At 44.0% G+C, this 18,843-nt stretch overlaps 2 protein-coding genes across 6 annotated transcripts; both read right to left on the bottom strand.

Moving 5' to 3' along the window:
- Nucleotides 1–828: 828 nt before the first annotated feature.
- coro2ab (coronin 2Ab) lies at nt 829–3,929 on the bottom strand. The gene is made up of 12 exons (XM_030084548.1): nt 3,704–3,929; nt 3,496–3,612; nt 3,264–3,413; nt 2,921–3,121; nt 2,727–2,843; nt 2,313–2,417; nt 2,098–2,194; nt 1,736–1,939; nt 1,550–1,638; nt 1,110–1,280; nt 966–1,034; nt 829–894 (listed from the first exon to the last, which is right to left on the bottom strand). Exons 1-12 carry the CDS (start codon nt 3,902–3,904, stop codon nt 829–831), a joined length of 1,587 nt encoding a protein of 528 aa, XP_029940408.1. The 5' UTR covers nt 3,905–3,929.
- Nucleotides 3,930–9,211: 5,282 nt separating this feature from the next.
- Nucleotides 9,212–18,474, bottom strand: LOC115381468 (endonuclease domain-containing 1 protein-like). 5 transcript variants are annotated; one of them, XM_030082870.1, is made up of 5 exons: nt 16,511–18,035; nt 15,978–16,084; nt 11,904–12,235; nt 9,782–10,544; nt 9,212–9,391 (listed from the first exon to the last, which is right to left on the bottom strand). In XM_030082870.1, the coding sequence occupies exons 3-4, from the start codon at nt 12,213–12,215 to the stop codon at nt 9,816–9,818; spliced, it is 1,041 nt and encodes a 346-aa protein (XP_029938730.1). In that variant the 5' UTR covers nt 12,216–12,235; nt 15,978–16,084; nt 16,511–18,035; the 3' UTR covers nt 9,212–9,391; nt 9,782–9,815. The 5 variants fall into 5 exon arrangements, with proteins under 5 accessions (XP_029938730.1, XP_029938759.1, XP_029938768.1 ...); XM_030082899.1 differs by having other exon boundaries at nt 15,978–16,079; XM_030082908.1 differs by lacking the exons at nt 15,978–16,084; nt 16,511–18,035 and adding an exon at nt 18,054–18,368.
- Between the last annotated feature and the right edge of the window lie 369 nt (nt 18,475–18,843).

The raw sequence follows: 18,843 nt of genomic DNA, 5'->3' as shown, positions 1-18,843 counted from the left end.
GAGAACTGAAGATTCATCTCATACTTTTAATTTAATCATTAATCAGACTTTAAGACTTCATGCAGCTTTTCTAATCGGACAGCAGCAGGTCTACTTTCAACAGCGTCTTTAATGAAACTGCGTTTTCAGACAGGCAACAACTCATCATGACTTTACTGATCTGTTAGCCTGCAGCTCAGTGTTGGTCCGGATCCAGACACTTCAGGTTCTTCCTGTTCTCCGTGTTGCTGCGGAGAGCCGAGCCGTGGTGTCAGGAAACAACCTGCCGCTGTCGTAATGAAGAACTTTCCCTGATCCAGTGTTTCCTCACTGCAGCGCTGTTTACGTATCAGTTTTCTAACTGCTTTTATCATCTGTACACGTGTTTCTCTAGCTGAGCTGCCTGACTGTCTTCTGTTTGTTTTGATAAAATGTCATGTTGCTCACTGATCTGCCCTCATGAAGCAGTTACATTGCAGTATGTTGGAAAATGTCATTCAATATATTAGGCAATGTGTTCCCTATATGTGAAGTTCAATATTTTATTTTTTCCAGTTTCACTCTGATCAAAGTCCATTGATCAGCAGGCAGAAGATTCAGGAGGCATTTGCATTGACCATATATGGTAGAAAGTGGGCGTGTCCAGGGCGGTGCCCTCCAGCTGTGGGTTCTGGCGGGATGATTGAGTGCAGGTGGGGGTGTGCCTGTTAGGCGATGGTCGACTTTCAAATGAGGCCCCAGGACACCCACCAGTGGAAACATGAAGGTGATGAAGGATCTGAACAGTCCTGAGTCAGCTGAGTGTTGTTTCGCTCCTGGATGACCTTTGACCCTGGCCAATGCTCTGGATCAGAAGCTGGAGCTCAGGTCGTTCCTGCTGTGTCTGATCTCCAGCTCCAACTCAGCGATCCTCACCTGCACGAGTACAAACGGTCACAGGTCAGCCGCCCCCCTCAGCCCATCGGGATTGTGGGTAGCTCACGCACATCTCTGTGGTGGAGCTCCGCCTCCAGCTCCCAGATCTGCTGCTGCTGCCGGTGAAACGCCTGCAGGAGCTGAAAACCACAGCAGGGATGAGGCAGGGTGTAGTCAGGGAGCGCCGGCTCGCACGCCGCCGGATCGGTACTGACCTCATCGTGGGCGCGCGGCGGCGGCGCCCTCTCGGCCGGCTCGCTGCAGTGCGGCGTGAAGCGGTACGTCCACAGGGCGCACTGCGTCTCGTCCGGCTGCCACCCCGACAGGTCACTCGGTGCTCTGGGGTATTTGGCGTCCTGATAGGCCAGCTGCTCCTCCAGGAAGGCCTCCAGCAACCACGGCAACAAGTTAGCATCGGCAGGCTAACATGCTAAGCTAACAGCTTTACCTTAAGTGCGGTTTATTTAGAACATCTAGTTACTTGTAGATTACTGAGTAAAGTAACAACATTGATTTCACCAAGTAATAAACTACTCTCAGATTACAGTGAGTAATGTGAACTGGATTAACTTAAGTAACTAGTTACTGTTAACCAGTGATGTAACTCCACTACTTTTTCAAAGTTGTAATTAATCATGTGTGGAGGCTGCTCCACCTCCTCTGTGACGACCGGGCTCTGCCCCGCCCCATCAGCCGGGCATTGTGGGTAAGGGTTGGGCAGGTGACCGTCGACCTTCAGTGACACTGCGGGGGGCCGTGACAGGGTCGCCATGTTGGATCCCTGCAGCCACTCCCGAGCCGTCATGGCCGCCCGGCGGCCCCCCGGTGGTGAGTCAGCAACCTTTCGGAAGGTTCCACCCTGAAACCAGAAGAGAGGAACCAGAGTTCCAGCCCAGAAGGTTCCTCTGGCGGACCGCACTCAGACCCACCTGTTTCCTGGGGACGATCACCGACAGCGGCTCCACCAGGTGCTTCATGGGAATCAGACGGTAGAACCGGAACACTTCGCATGAGGTGTGGTCCAGGCCGCGCGTGGGCATCACTCCTGCACTGACGTCAGAAACCATCATGAAACGTTGCTTCAGGGCAGCGTGTCCAGCAGATAGTCAGAACATATCCAGCAGATTGTTAGCGTGTAGTTAGCAGACGGCGTATCGTAGCAGATACTTAGCAGGCGTGGCTTTGAGAGTGGGCGGAGCTGACCGAGGCCTTTCTGTGGCAGCAGCGATCTGAACTCCGTCAGGAAGCTGATGCGCGGTTCGTCCGCACTCAGCTCGTAGGAACGAATGTTTCCGTCGCCCTGCAGATGTAAGAGTGACGCTTCAGGATGGTTCCTGACGACGCGAATTGTTTAAAAACAAGCTTTCATCTCCAGCTAGTTGCCTGCGATAGGAATAATTCGACTCTTGTTTCTGGACCTTTCCGGCCAGGTACAGCATGCGGGTGTCCGGGTCGTAGAACGGAAAGAGAACTCCTGCTGAGACGTCCACTTCCTCCTCGAACAGCGGTCTAGACAAATCATCCTGCACACAAGAACCATCTGACGTTCCTTAATCCCACATTTTAATCATGGTTATTAATCTGAATGATTGAAACAGAAGTGTTAGCATTAGCTGTGGTGTTAGCACCATGGGAGTCAGTGTGATGACGGATTCACTCATTCAATTCAGCTGTAAGGAGGAAGACGCTCTATAGTCTGGATGTTTGATGATGATGCACTGTAGTCTGGATGTTAGAGGGAGGAACCACTGTGGTTAAATCCACTTTCCCCACTGTATTTGTGTGTCATGTTTTAGATTTAGCATAATCCCTGTTTATGTTGGGGTTCTCACAGGGTTCCAGAGGATGATCTGTCGGTGGTTCCATGGTGAACTTCCGGTTGACAGAAGTATCTTTGACCCGCCAATGTACAAAACTTTGTTAGCCTTGTGCAGCTTGGCGCTGGACACCTGTGTGAACATCGCTGGCGTTACCACACCATGTCTCCGAGAGAATGTCTGGACGAGAACGTCTCCGAAAATCAAACCTGCAGGATCTTTCCCTTCCGCGGATCGAGAACTCGAACCCGTCGGTCCTTGGATGCCACCGCTAGCCTGCTGCCGTCGCCGCTGAAGCTAACTGACAGCAGCAGTGCCTCTGACGGGTATCGGTGGTGGATGGGCATCAGGACCACCCGGACCGGCGACCGAATCACAGCGCCGATGAGGGAAACGTCCCAGAGGAGGACCTGGGACAACGCTGCAACGGTTAGTTTCGGAACTCTGTGTCAGCGAGTAACTAAAGGTTGGTACTGGTATTGGTAACCGATGAGCACTTGTAAAGGTACTCGCCCTTGGGAAAAGTGGTATGTCTGTGTCCTGTTTGCTAACCTTGTAGTCATAGGCAGAACTTAGCAGCAGGTTTTCGGCAGTAGGATGCCACTCGATAAGCCCCACCCTCCTGGAATGACCAATCAGGGTCTTCCTGGACTGGACGAGGTTCTGCTGGACGCCGCAGACGGGGATGTCCCAGATCTTCACCTGCACCACACCGTCAAGATCCCTGCTATTAGCAGCACACAGATTGCTGCGCAAACGCCCAAACGCTAAGCTAACGGCGTACCGTGCAGTCCTCCGAGCACGAGGCCACGCAGAAGTCGTCGAATGGGTTCCACTTGACGTCCAGGACTCTGCCGCTGTGACCGCACACCCGGGGGAGCAGGGGGTCCACACGGCCGGTCTGAGGGGGGCGAGAGAGGAGAGAGAGAATGCCACATCAGCCGCCGGCGTCTCCACGGCGACCGAATACTGGAGAAATGATCAGAACGCACATGGTGGACGGGCAGCACCAGGAAGGACCCGCCCCCAGAGCACTCCGTCACCACGGCGACAAAGCGGGGATTGACCGAACAGTAGTGGTTGTCGTGGACGCCGCGGGTGATCGGCACGCCATCGAAGCAGCGCTCCCTGGGCGACGGCTTTCCAATGGCGTGCCTGAACGTCGGGCGGCGGAAAGACGGATGGCGCGACATCGTGAGGACAGAGGCGTTTCCGCTCGACTACCGGCTTCCATCTGGAGCAACTGGAATGACGAAAGGAAGAGAAAAGGTTTTGAAAAGATTATCAACAAACTGAAAATGACTTTCATTGCTAAAATTGCTTAAACACCAGTGACAGCTTGAACAGCTCGTCACGTTTGAAACCGCAAACGGCTAAAACAGCTTAATTCACTGCTGCACCGACAACAGCTGAAAAGTAATTATGAAAACATCTACTAATGCTGAAAAACCCAAACCACAGCTCAAAGGAATGAAAGCAGCTAAAACGACTAAATTAAACAGATTTGAAAATGAATGACCAGAGCAGGAATAGTTTCTGTTCTAGCTAACGGCTAAAACTCTGGAGGACCCAAACTGACATAGTTTAAAATGAATACAGAAATATAAAAATGGCTGAATAAATACATTTAGATGCTAACAAATCGGACAAAAGGGAAAGATGCTATTCCATGAAAGAAAACCTTAAAGTGTGACTAAACATATTTATTTTGTCATTTTCACTCCTATTTATTTGTTTGGTAATTTTAACATTTTCTTTTCTTCAGATACTATATTCCTGAAATTTATTGTCATCTGCCATTTAAATTAAAGGTGCTGTAGGCAGGATTCAGCATCTCCGCCATCTTGCTTAGGGTTACCTAAGCAAGATGGCGATTTGACCCATCGAAGATGGCGATTTGAAACCCAGCACAGCCAATCCTGTCCTGTTTTCTCTGACATCATGCCCTTATGCAAGTTAAGCCCCTCCCACAAGAACATGTGACGAACGCCCCTCGACCAATCACGGTTAGAGCCTCATGGGCTCTTCTGATTGGTCAAAGATACCTGGAGCTGTCGAGATTCCTTTTCAGCTCAGAGCAGAGACAGATGGAAACGCTGCGCCCTCGCGGTAGTGCAATTATACTACACTCCTAAAGGATTATCAATGGATACTCTAACATTTAATCCAAAGAAAAAACAGAAAAATTAGCACTGACTAGCAAAATCCTGCCTACAGCACCTTTAATATCACTTTTATTATTATACTGTTACATTTATGTCTTCCTTATTTTCTTTTTTAATTAATTAATTAATTAGTTCCTCCACTCATATTTATTTATATTTTTACATTTCTCTATGCATTTCTGCTCCATAATGTAAATGAGTGGGTGGGGCTTTGCCTATTGGCCTTTTTTTTGGTCACATTTTTACTTCACATGTTTATTTTTAATTCTTTGGGTCCTCCATATGAAACGTCTGATAACGATAACAAAAAAAAAAAAAAAAAAGTTAAAATGAAAAGAGCTAAAAGAAAAAAAAATCAGTCAGGGTGTGTGTGTGTGTGTGTGTGTGTGTGTGTGTGTGTGTGTGTGTGTGCGTGCGTGCATGCCTTGATTAAAATAAATTTATTATTGATAAGATTATGAAAGCCAATAATGAGCTGATTGCATTATTGATTAGAGACGATAATGCCGTGCCACACACACACACACACACACACACACACACACACACAAACACAACTCTGTCATCCAGGACCGTCCGTGTTAAATATTTCAGAGTTACATCCAAAGTTTCTGTTGTGACAGCGTTGACCTTTGACCTTTAACGATGGCACGCGTGTGTGGATCAGTGTCAGGTTGCCACGGAGACAATGAGTAGAAAAAGTTTAACTACTGGTGTTGAGTTCACTGACAGCAGTTTGACTCAGTTTGACAAGACATCAAGTGAAAATGTTTTGTTTTGCTTTTTGGATTAAAAAGCAAAATGTTTACGTGACGTTTTAAGTGAAAATGTGTCATTTCTGTGTTTTTGCTCCAGAAAAGTTTCACGTTTAGACGTATTTCAAGTGAAAATACCTGATTTTGCATTTTTGATTGAGGAAAGTTTCCAGTGAGAACACGCCGTTTGGGGTTTTGTTTTTTCACAAAACGTTGGAGTTTTTGCAGTGTTTCTGGTGAAAACACATCGTTTTTGCATATTTGATTCCACAATATTTCAGGTTTGATGACGTTCCGGGTCGGAATGGAGCGCTTTCCTTCCAGAAAAGTTTCACTGTCATGCAAAGTTTCAATTAAAAAAAAAAAAAAAAAACATTGATTCAGAAAGGTTTTGGGTGAGAAAGTGTGGTTTTCTTTTTTAATTTAGAAGTTTTGTTTTCATGACATTTCAAATGAAAACTAAGATTTTTCTTTTTTTATTCCAGAGAAGTTCTGTGTTCACTCGACGTCCCAGAAAATAACATTTTCAAGTCAAAATGCTTCATTACATAAAACTTTGACGTTTAAAAAGACAGAATTAGATGACGCAGCGGTGAAAAACACTTCATGTATTTCAACGTTTATTCATGAGACGGAAGGTTTCGGTTTGTTGACGTGTTTTTGAAAGTTGATGAGAATGTTTAAAAATGTTAAATGTCTTTTATTTCTTTTATTTTGTTGAAGAAAAGTTCAGGTGATGATCTGCTGTGATTGGTGGGAGGGTGGAGGTATCAGCTGCTCAGAGTGAAGAAACACAGACGGACACTTAACCAGTTATCTAGTGGTAGCTGGTTAACTGGTTAACTCGCTGCAACTGGTGAACTGTTGACCACCTGCCGGACTGTCCTCTGAGCTGATGGATGGTTTGGACCTGTTCTGTCTCTGAGTCTTTGTTACTTTGATTTTTTATTTTTGGATAAAGTAGTAATGACAGATTTCAGTGTTTTGTCTTTAAATTTTTGAATACATGAAATAAATTGAGAGCGAGACTGAACGGCGAGGTTCATTTGTTCATGGTGCCGTTTCAGTGACGGCTGAGTTTAACTGCTGACGTTGTTTGTTCTAATGCATTGAAAGTGATGGTAATCATAAAAGGTGAAAGGCGAGGATGGAATAAGTTCGTTTCCCTACGCCCGTGCGTGACTGTGAAAGACGGTCACACATGGTGACGACTCTTTCTTACTGTCTATGGTCTGTTTTCCTTCTGTTTTTCTTTTTCAAAATAAAGCCTCCAAACTAAATTGACTGTAATCCAGTTTGTGGTGTGTTTTATTATTGTCTGTAAAAGGATTTAAAGGTCCACACACGCAGCAAGCCTAAACAGAGACAGGTGAATCTGCTTCCTGGTGTTTTCAGTGAATTAACTAAAATATTAGTGATTCTATGTGAAAATAAATCCACTGAAGGAGGCCAGTCTTCTTCTGCAGGACACTCCCTGGAAACTAAATGCTCTTGGTTTTCCTCCCAGATGGTTTCAACACTATGAAAACATTTTCCACAAAACTGTTTCCATGAAGTCTCGCTAGAGATGAAACGTTTCTGGTTTTTGCAATGTTGGTGGTGTGAAAGGTGGAGCGGAGCATCAGGGTGAGGCAGGAAGAGCCGACGCCTCGCTTCTCTCAAGTCTCAAGACAAAAACCAACAAATCAAAGTCCGAAGAGCTCGCAAGTTTGTCTTACCTCACATACCGTCTGTCGCTGTCTTCCAGCAAACGCTGCTGTCTGAGAGTCCTGTGTGTGTGTGTGTGTGTGTGTGTGTGTGTGTGTGTGTGTGTGTGTGTGTGATCCGTGACATCTAACCTCTGCTTCTACTTTAACCGAGCTCTTTATGCGCGGCTGCTCACACACAAACAACCCGAGACGATTTGATACGAGGGAAACACACATACGCACACACACACACACACACACACACACACTGTTAAGAGGCATGGCGACCACGTTGAGCACAACAGACGTAGAAAATGCGAGAGTAAAGAACAGAAATGTGACAGTAAAGCAGCATAAAAGCAAGGGACAGAAACATGAAAGTAAATGACAGAAGAAAAAAGAACACATATTTCTGCTGTTTTGGAGATATTTATTTCCTCTTTGTTCCAAAAATCTGTCTCTTATTTTTGTATTTCAATTACTTCCCTTGCAATTTAGTCCTTTACTTTGATTTCAGTTCTTTACTTTCTTAGAAAAAAAGCAACATTTCAATGCAAAGGACAAAACATGAAAGTAAATAACAGACAAATGAAACTAATGGACAGAAATCTGACACTAAGTATAAAAGTAAGGGACACAAAATTGAAAGTAAAGGACAGAAGAAAAATTGTCCATTACATTGATTTGTTCTTTACTTTTATATCCCTGTACAATTCTGTCAGATTTCTGTCCTTTTGTGTTAAAAAAATCTGTCTGTTAATGTATTTCACTTACTTTCCTTCTGATTTCTGTCTTTTACTTTCTTATTTCTGTTCTTAACATTTTTCTGTCCTTTACTTTCTCAGAAAATAGCAGAAATGCAGTGCAAAGAACAGAAACATTAAAGGACAGAAAATTGAAGGAAAACACCAGAAGTGTGAAATTAAGGGACAGAATCATGAAATGAATGAATGAAAATAATGTATATGAAAGCAAATCACAGAATGACAATGAATGCATATTTCTCTGAAAAATTAACATGGAGAAGACAAATATGAAAGAAAGTAACCAACAAATTGAAATTAAAGAACATAAATTTAACAAAAACAGAAAAATGAAGAGAAACAGAAAAGCAAATAGCATAAACTAAAAGAAAAGAACAAAAAAACTTAAAGCTACACTAAGGAACTTTCAGTTTTCGTTGATTTTGGCGGCGCCAGTGGACAAAAGCGGTAGTGTTTTGCCTGACCGAATACTACAGTTCCCATGAGGACTAGCGCGTGGCGTCGTAAATTGCTGCTCCCGGTGGGCATGCTGTCGGACTGAACTCGCCTTCATTTGTTTCCAGTGGCTGTGTGAAGGACGGATAGCGACGAGGTAATGAATCTAAATGAATCTAATAGTGGCTAAACAAAGTTATATCGTGATGTGACGCATGCCGTAAAGCAGTCCGCACATTTGGAGCTTTTTAGTGTGCAGGGTTCCCACCACCCTCCTCACAGCTGCTTAGTCCAAGTGAAAGCAATACTGACGCCCTCAGCCCGTGACAGAGGGGTCATTCAACTAGTTGTAAGTCGAAGTATCATCACAAAAGATGTTAAAATGTTTTATTAAGGTTGAAAAGTTCCTTAGTGTAGGTTTAAAGGACAGTATTATGACAGCAATGAACTGAAATATGAAGGTAAAGGACTGAAATAAAGAAAATGAGAGTAATATAAGTAAAAGACATTTGAAACTAACAGACAATTCTCTTTCAATGTTCAAACATCTGTCTTACTATCACATTTCTGTTATTTTCTTTCTGATTTCTGTTCTTTACTTTGGTTTCAGTTTTTTAATTTTGAAGAAAAGAGCAGAAATATGAAAGAAAAAAAAACATAAAAGTAAAGGACACAATTATAACATCCTTCAATCGAAAGAGTCATCAGTCACTGAAATGCAAACAAAAGTTTTGGGTATGTTTTTATTGGATCCATGTTTTCTGGGTTTCTTTGAACATTTACAAACCAGGACAAATTCACAGTTTTGGAGATTGAGGACTTACGTTGTCTGTCTGCTCTTACTTTGACCAGCTGAATTATTCTTGACTTAAAGGTGCTGTAGGCAGGATTTTTCTAGTCAGTGCTAATTTTTCTGTGTTTTCTTTGGATTAAATGTTAGAGTATCCACTGATAATCCTTTCGGAGTGTAGCATAACTACCGCGAGGGCGCAGTGTTTCCATCTGTCTCTGTTCTGAGCTGAAAAGGAATCTCGACAGCTCCAGGTATCTTTGACCAATCAGACGAGCCCCTGAGGCTCTAACCGTAATTGGTTGAGGGGCATTTGTCGCATGTTCTTGTGGGAGGGGCTTAACTTGCGTAAGGGTGTGATGTCAGAGAAAACAGGACAGGATTGGCTGTGCTGGGTTTCAAATCGCCATCTTAGATGGGTAAACCTAAGCAAGATGGCGGAGATGCTGAATCCCGCCTACAGCACCTTTAAATCTGAATGAGGCTGAGAAGTGGGAGTGGCAGATGTCAGAGTGAAAGTGGACGATATTGTATTCCGATACAAAGCAATGACAAAAATGACGACAACAAACTAACGGGGGAAATAAAGGAAGCAGTCCCCGACGCTGGTGTGGAAGTGTCAGATTTTGAAGCGGAGGGCTCGCACTGGCAGTTCTTCATCTGAGGATAAAACTGTCTGACGGTTGCGTTGAGAGGACAATCTGTTCCAGGGAACACCTGAAACTCAGAGTCCGCCGTCCTCAGTCGCTCCTGAAGCTGTGCTAGAGTCCCCGGCTGCAGATACTCCCTTCCACGGCTATCAGGAACGTTGTCTCTCCAGTACGCGCTCGCCATCCAGGCCTGTGTTTTGGAGCTGTGGCAGCAGAAGGCCGACCACAGCATGGTGGGAATGTTAACCCTGTTGTTGAGGGTCTTATTGGTGCTGGGTCTGGCTCCCGTCACCACGAAGCTCTCGACGGCGCCGCTGCCGTTCACGCAGTAGCCGTCCATGACGCACTTCACGCACGTCTCCATGCGGCTCCAGCTGCCCTGGTTGAAGGAGCCGGCCTGCGGGACGATGTTGGTCAGGGTGAACGTGGCGCGCTTGTGTTCTCTGGTGAGCGCGTGGGAGCTGGGAAACAGGTGGCCCCTGTCGAAGGTCCCGTTGGACCTGAAGTCGGTGTCGATGGCCTGGTAGATGTAGTGCTGACGATTGTCTCTGCCCGTCATCGTCTTGTTCGCTCCTTCATTCTCCAGCTGGAATGAGTTCAAAGGTCAGTTAACTTTGCAAGGAGGGGAGAGCTCATGTGAATGCAGCTGTTTTTTTGGTTTGGGTTCGTTTAGTTAGATCAGAATGAGTCGAATCAAAGTAATTTAAAAGTAAATATTTTTCGGAATTTCTGGATCTTCGAAGGGATCCAAACCCTCCACCTCCACCTAACGTCACGTGACCTCTGGCAGAGGGACTCATTAGTGCTGGAGTCCATCTGTTATTTTCTGACATCTGACGCTTTCTGTCAGTTCTGAGTTTTCATCTGGCAGTGTCAGTTGTTTGTAGACCTGGATTTGAAAGAGATGTGTTGTGCTTTACCTTGAGAGTCGTCCCCAGAAAAGTTCATCCAAAAGCTGACCGCGACCTTTGACTGAGCATTTTATGGCTTTGTGTGTCTGTTTCTCCAATCTCCACCTGCTGTTTTCATTTAATTGGTTTCCTTGCTAACTGGGGACCGACCTCCTTTAGCATTAGTTGCTGGTCCTGCTCCGACTCCTCGTTTTGCTGCTGCCTCTGACCCTGGTCCTTCTCCTGCTACTGCTTTTGATCTTGGTCCTGCTCCTGTTCCTTCTCACAGTCTTCATAAACAGTTGTTCTGCACTTGCCCAGTTGATAGTTCCATTGCTAAAACCACCAACAGCATCATTTCACAATAATTCCAACTTTTTCTTTTAAAGGATAAGTTCGGTTTAAACAGTTTTCACGTTGTTTATAGAATGAAGTAGAACAATATACTCGCCCAGAAGGCTTTTCTGATTCGATAAGTGGTTCGGGAGAAATTTAGATCGCCACACACTCCAAAGAAGAAGATCTCTGAACTGCAAACATCTTCTTCTTCTTTGGAGCGGGTGGCGACCAACAACTTAGGTGCACAGCGCCACCTACTGTGTCTGTTGGTGAATGTAAAACCGAAAGAGCATGTATTTTGCGACACTGGGCTGTCGTGGAGGAGTGGCGTGAGAGGACTATGAGGAAATATTGGTGAAACTAATGAGTTTTTGGACGATTAAAACCGTTTTGGGAGCCGGCGCCACACATGCCCCATTGGCTAACAGTATACGGATGTCTGCAGCTCGACTTTGGATCAAAATTTCTCCCGAACCACTGATCGGATCAGAAAAGCTTTCTGGGTGAGTATATTGTTCTACTTCATTCTATAAACAACGTGAAAACTGTTTAAACCGAACATATCCTTTAATCAGTGTAATTCTTCCAAAAGCCATTCTTACAAATGAGAAACTTTTTGAATTCAGAAACACAAACATGATGCATTTTCACTGAAACAGGACCTGAGTGACAATAATCAGCATGCTTGAGTCGTTGATCGAGGACAGTAAACCCACCTGAGGCTCCACCATCCAGTGCTTCTTCGGCCTCCCGGCCTCTTTGACCCCTCGGTACCTGTAAGCAGAAAACACTGGAATCCGCTTCTGGACGTCGTACAGAGTCAAAAATCGCCGCGTGTTCCTGTAAGTCTGGCAGATGGGCTTGTATCGGTTCTGATTCTGGATTCTCCCCCCTTCGACGACCCCAGGAATCTGAGGGGGCGTGTCGTCGAGGAGGAACTGACTGCAGTCCGCCAGTGAACCCACGACCTCTGCTAACGTGGGAGCAAAGGACAGGGCGAGAAGGAAGAACCACTGCAAGGACGCCATCTTCAAAGCAAGACCGGACTCTGGTCAGAGGAGGAAACAGAGCAGACGGACAGCGAGCAAACAGTCAAACTGAAGGCTGGAGGGAAAGTTGGACCAGTCAACAGTGTTAAAGGGGCTGTATCATGCAAAATTCACTTTTTGTATGTTTTAACCTTGTTATATAGCTATGTACTCACCAAAAACACCCCCAAAGTGTTTTTTTCCTTCGTGCCTGTGCGTTTAAGCTTTCCTCCTGTTTGTGCTGCTCAGAGGCAGCCCCTCCCGCACCCGTGAAAACGCTCTGCTTTCCCATGTTCTCGTCACACGGTGAAGATGGCTCCCCTGAGCCCCCCTCCCGCAGGCCCTCGGCAATCAGCGTTGCTGCTTTTTGTAACTCCGATTACAGAGATAAACTTTAACCATCGTCTGAAAGCAACAGTCAAGCAGGAGGAAGAGTCTGAAGAGTCTGAAGGGTCTGCGCTTGGTGAGTTTCTAACAGGAAAAGACGTTTTCGTGTGTCTTTGTTTGTAGAGAAGCTAGAGCTAAAGAGCTAAAGCTAGCTAGCGTATTTTTTTTGAAGCGCTGATTGGTTGAAGTAGCTGTCAGTCAAAGTCCACAGGGGGAGAGGCGGGATTTTCAGTGAAACAGAGCGTTTTCTCTTCCGGGTTTCAGAATTAGCCCCAGAAAATCTTTTATTTCACACAAAATGACTTTTCCTTAGCGCCAAAAATAAACTATTGCCAGGTTAATGCCATTTCTAGGGTTTGGACTGGCTAAAAAAGCATGATACAGCCCCTTTAAGGGAAGGTCATACACTTAATAGAACAATATTTCACCCATTTAATGCCTCAAGCAGTGGTTCTCAGCTGGTCTGGTTCCAGGACCCACCGTCACTCCTGCATGACGAGCCGTGAGCCAAACCTATGAACACTTTCAACTTCTCAATTTTACCTAATGACCAGACACTTTGAACTGAGACAGTAGAATAGAAAGTTACGGTATACCAAGGGCAGTCACAATTCTTACAATATTCACCAATCATGATTATTTTTCATTTTTGCCTTGAATGATTTATTATATCCACAGAAAGCTCCAAGCCTGACGTCATAGCACTGCGCCGGCAGCAGGACGACGTCGCAGCTTCACCGCCTCTACAGACACACCATCCACAGCAATATGTGGAACTCAGAAAGACTCTGCAGTCCAGCTGTTTGGAGACAAGACACACTCCAGATGTTCCTGCAGAATCCCTTCACTCTGGTCACTAGACGAGCAGAAGATACCCATACTGCGTTACCACTGATCACGGCTCTAATATTAAAGCTGCAGTGAAGAAACTGGAATAACCACGGCTGACTAGTTGTGGCCACCGCCTTCATCTGGCAGTCCAAACCGCGAGCCGTGCCTTGAGATTGCAGGAGTGGAGTCAACACTTTCACCCTGAGCTGGGTCAAGAAGACAGACCTGAAGAAGGCGCAACATGACCCCAGTCTCTCCCAACGCAGGCTGATTCTGGAGAGCCATTGACTTACGAGACATAAAATTGGTATTTTCTTGCAAATGTGATGCACAAGCACACACATCAATAAATTCATAGCATTTCTATTTTATGTAAAAAAAACAAAAAAAAAAAAAAAACTTTGAAACAATTTTTCCTTGCTCAGCATAAACGAGCACACCTCCTCAGATTACTCATAAAAACTTTAGTTTCCTTTCAAAATTAACATTTTCTATGGCACGCAATACAAAATTCTCCCCTAAATCTAGGCCATTCATTGCAAACAAGAGTTTTTCAGTTGCGGAACAAAAATGTATTTTAAAATTTTGTTATGTTACCCTTATTGTCATCTTGTGGTTAAAAAAAAAAGATTAAACTCAGCTTTGTGGAAATTGCTCTTTTGTTAATTTAGACATTGCTTAATAGACTGATTTACTTGGGGATCTACTCATTTATGCAGGGACTGCATATTAACTACAGAGAAAAGTAATGCTTCTGTAAAAAACTATTTGTATTTAAATTTTACTTTCACTTGAAATCTGGACAGGAGTTGTGATTTACATCTAAATGATGTGCATAAACCGTTTCGAATAAATGTTTGGTTGTTTTTAACATGCAATGAACTTTATAATGAGCAAATGTCTCAATAATCTTATCATCCCACATGATGAGGTACCAGGTAAAAAACTGGCAGAGCAGCTCCCTGCCGTGAGACGTGCTGATCGATGACACAAAGCATGGACGCCTCAGCCCCACCCGGCAGGACGCTGCTGTACACAGCACTGGATCCAGTGACTGAGTCCACCGACGTCCTGTCTGGGGGAGGAGGATGTGAGCGAGTCCTCTGTGAAGCCGCTGCTGGAGCTTCTGGAGGAACTGTTAGCCCCAGACCCAGGTGAGAGCACACTCAACCAAAAAACACAATGAACAAGTTCCGTGATAAACCAAATCAACTAACAAGAGTCAACACTGAAGGGGGAAGACTCTCTTTGATGCTCCATGAGCTGAACTTCAATAAACACCAAAACGCTTTACTTCAGAAACTTCTTTATTATTTTCTCCTTCAACCATTCAGACATAAAATCTCTCCTCCGCGAGGATCTGGCCTGGCAGCAGCAGACACTGACAACAACTGCCACTCTGAACAGATTGCACTGTTTTAAAAGTCAAACGACTGAGGAGTTATTTCAGAAAGGCTCAAAACCTGTTGCTTCAGCCGAGTATCCACTCAATGAATGAATAAGAGTCCTGTTAAAACTGCTCAGCCGCTGAGTCAAACATTAATCATGAAGCTGAGGCCACAAGCACATTTCCTTATCAGACATTTTTAACACACTCAGTGGTTTTAATGCAAAATGCATAAAAAATAAAAGCACAAATACTTTGAAACATTTAAAACAAACAAAGTTGAATTTACAGTATGAAGCAGAGAATCTTCACTTGCTGAACTTATCACAACCAACACTGTACGATGGAGAAACTATATTTCTTCAGGAGCAGCTTTTATTCAAAATGCTCAAATTCTAAATAAATTCAACCAAAAGTGCAGTTCAAAAGGATTCCAGTATCCAAATGGAACTTTTCTTCTGATGCCTCCTCAGCAGGTCGATGAAGCAGCTCTCACTTTAATATTAGATCTACTGCTGTGTTTGGAGGAATTAAAGAAAGAAATATATGTTTTCTTTTGTTTTCCTCCTGACAAGAGTCTCAAAGTCAGGAGTTTTAGTCGCCAAAGCTCAGTCTTCAGTGCGTCTGTTCAGCTGAGCAGAGTAGAGAGGAAACACTCTCACGTGATCACAGAGCTGCAAACCAACTGGAGAGGCTTTTTCAGCCCAAACTCAAAAACAGTTGGAGTACCTTACCTGAGCTTCTCCGTGCTCAAATAGCAAATCAAACCAAACTGAGGCGTGTACGCTATCCCTGTGACTCTGGCTGGGCTCAGAAGTGGAGAGTGAGAGACTGAACACAGTGTGATTTAAAGAGGCATCGCTTTTATATTAAAAATGTACAAACAAACAAACATTCTTACTGTAGGAAAGAATGGTCATTCATAAGGAAATAAATCTACAAATGAATAAAGGAGCAATCATGTGCAGTTCATCTCTGATTATCCGTGATCACACCAGGAGCGATCAATGTTTTTAGCTTTCGATGTAAAGGCGCAACACACTTCAACAGGCCCCATTTCTGAGTGTCCAGAGACAAGAGTCCAAGTGCTGGGCCTGGGAGGGGGGATGAGTTGATTGTTTACGTGTCAAAATAAAGACGAGCGGCTGCATACAAACCCTGGTGCCAGCCCGACCACAGCAGTGCGGGTTCAGCTTGGATCAGTGTTCCAGGACACAGTCTTCAGGCTTCCAGACTGGGCTTCCTGGCTCAGCATAAACCTGCCCTGCATCAACAACAGGCCCAGTCAATATCCAGTGAGAACGCACAACTACAATACTGTCAAAAAGCGTTAATTACACATATCATCTGATATGATAAGTACATTATACAAATTCGCTTTGAATAAATATTGCAATATTAATTTGTTCACCACAGTGCTCAGATATGAGGACAGGTGTCCATAGATTAACTGCATGGCAGCTCCAGTGATCAACTGGACAAGAAGTCAGATTTAAAGTGCATAAATCACATTCACAGTCATCAAACAGGGAACCAATAGCCATATAAATAAGGCTCGGAACTAACATTTCATTTGACATGTCACTCAGAGAACTCAGGCATGAGAGCGCTCCAAAACAACAAGGTAGGCTAGGCTAGGCTAACCCCGTTCAAATGAATGGGAGGCTAAGCTAACGTTAGCACGACTCACCGACTCCGCGGTTGAACAGTCTCGCGGCTCCGTTCCAGACGCTCGGCGGCTCCGGTGGTCACCTCCTACGGCTCGACATCCGTCGCATCTCGTCCCGGAATATTTGGAATCGATTCAAGCGAGCAAAGCTTCGATATCCCAGCAGCGACCGGTAACACACGCGTGCCCTTCTCGCTACTTCCGGGGTGTGCTCTCTGATTGGGCGCGCTCCGTCACGTGATCGCGTGACGTAATGACGGATGACAACAGGTAAGAGTAACCTTTAAGCTGTCCCAGCGGTGGCGCGTGGCCCGTCTCAGATTTAATGACACTGAGTTTAATGACTGTTTAGTTTGAGGAAAAAAAAAAAAAAAAAACATTTTGGAGTAAAAGATTATTTTGGGGGTAAAACAGCTCTTTCAAAATAAGGGCTCAGAATCAGCCAAAAAGCTGCACCTGTTCAATTCCATATTAAATTGAGTGTTTTGAACCTTCTGTTCTCACACTGCAGCAACTCGGATGAAGATTTTACAGTCCATTCTTGTAATACGGTTCCTCAACTTCAAAAATTAAGAAGCCGTTCTGTGGAACACTTCCCGTATTTGTTTCTGCAACTGGAAATGTGAGGACATGTTTTGTGCGATCTTGATGGCAACACTGCTCCTGAATGAGATGGAAGTTCTGGGATCTATTGAAATGATGAACCAAATGTTGTTACTGAGCAAAGATGTCATCGATTACATGTGTCATAATTCTACTTCATAATGTCGATGTAGTGGTAATTCAATTCAGGATGTCATCGAAAATGGACGTAAATGGGATTTCGTGCCATAATTTGACTATAGTTATACACTGATCGATGATCAGGTCCATATGACTAGTTTTATTAATTTTTATCATGAGTGATCTGAAAATTGTAGATTACAGTAAATTTTCACCATTTATTTTGAACTATTAAGAGATCAAAAACAAGTTAAAATCACCTCCAAGGATCAAGCTGGAGAAACCCTGCCTTATTCAGCTGAGCAGAAAACTATCATATTGTGATTGACACTGGTTGGTCTAATTTGAGGGTGCTGAATTCAAATCTTGTTGTGTTTTGAGGCCATTTTTGTGCAAAGTAGTTATTCAGGATGAAATCCAACATGGCCACCTAACGTACTCTTCCTTGTATTTTGATCCAGATGGGTTTCAATAGTCCAGATTTATGTTTTTTTCTGGGTTAAAGATGTTCTAGAACTATTTCAAAGTCTCTTGTTTGAGTTAAAACCAATATAGCTGCCGTGATGGTTTCTGCAAGTTGAGGCACAGATTACACAATAAAATACGCTTGAATCAAAATAAAAGGTATTTGTCATGGCTGCATGTCTGCTCATGGGGTCAAATATCCCTTGAAAAACTTTCCAATAACATATACAGTATAACATATATCTCGATGAATAAATTTGATGCACAGTCACTTTTCTTGTTCTCATAAAGAATCCGTGCTCCTCTAGTCGACCTGCTGCTGACGGATGGTGATATTTACATCACTGGTACTTTTTATTGTTCTGGCTCCGCTCACCTTGTTTTCTCTCTGTATCATCATTTCATCATCTTTTCTCATTGTTGATGTTCTATTGGTGATACCGGGGATGTGGTTTAAAAAAAACCCAATTAGAATGAAAAGTTGAAACAAAAAAAATTAATTAATTGAATATCTTTTACCTGGGAGAATACAAAAACAATGCAAAATTTTCTTTCTTTCTTTATTTTTTTAAAGCTTGTTTTGTATTGTATTGTAAAGTTTAAAAAAGTAGAGAATCCATGAGAAACTGAAGCTCATAGCTTGATGTCAAGACACGAAATCTACTCAGAAAGGATTACATTTTTAAAAGGTTTAATAGATAAAACTCACCACTTTCTCAGAGTCGGTCTCCCCTGACGAGGCAGACTTCCTCCTTTCTCACAGGAGGTTGTGGAGGAAGTCTTAACACCAGCGTGTGTTCAGCACTTTTAACAGGATGTGCTTAAGACCGTGACCACAAACCTCGCTGAGCTCAAATCCAAACAGAAACTGAAAGCTTGAAGGTTCGGTTTGTTTTTACTTAAAGTCTTATTTAGATCATTCTTACGACGGACATTTAACAGTGTTGTAGTCCAGACTGTCATGACATAACGTTGCCGTCGAAAAGTGAAACTTTTCTGAAACAAAAAATGCAAAAACGTGTTTTCACTTCAAACATCATGCAAACGGGGCCACAGTGACGTACGGGAATAAAGTCCAGCTGGGTGATGATAAAACGATTTGGGATACTTAAGGTTCTGTCCCGCCGTCTACTCCTGGAGACAAGGTGGAGACTCCAGTCTCCAAC

The sequence above is a fragment of the Salarias fasciatus genome, chromosome 3 (genome assembly GCF_902148845.1).
Source record: "Salarias fasciatus chromosome 3, fSalaFa1.1, whole genome shotgun sequence".
Classification (NCBI taxonomy): domain Eukaryota; kingdom Metazoa; phylum Chordata; class Actinopteri; order Blenniiformes; family Blenniidae; genus Salarias; species Salarias fasciatus.
The sequence above is the reverse complement of the archived record's forward strand: the minus strand, read 5'-3'. Positions and strand labels throughout refer to the sequence as shown.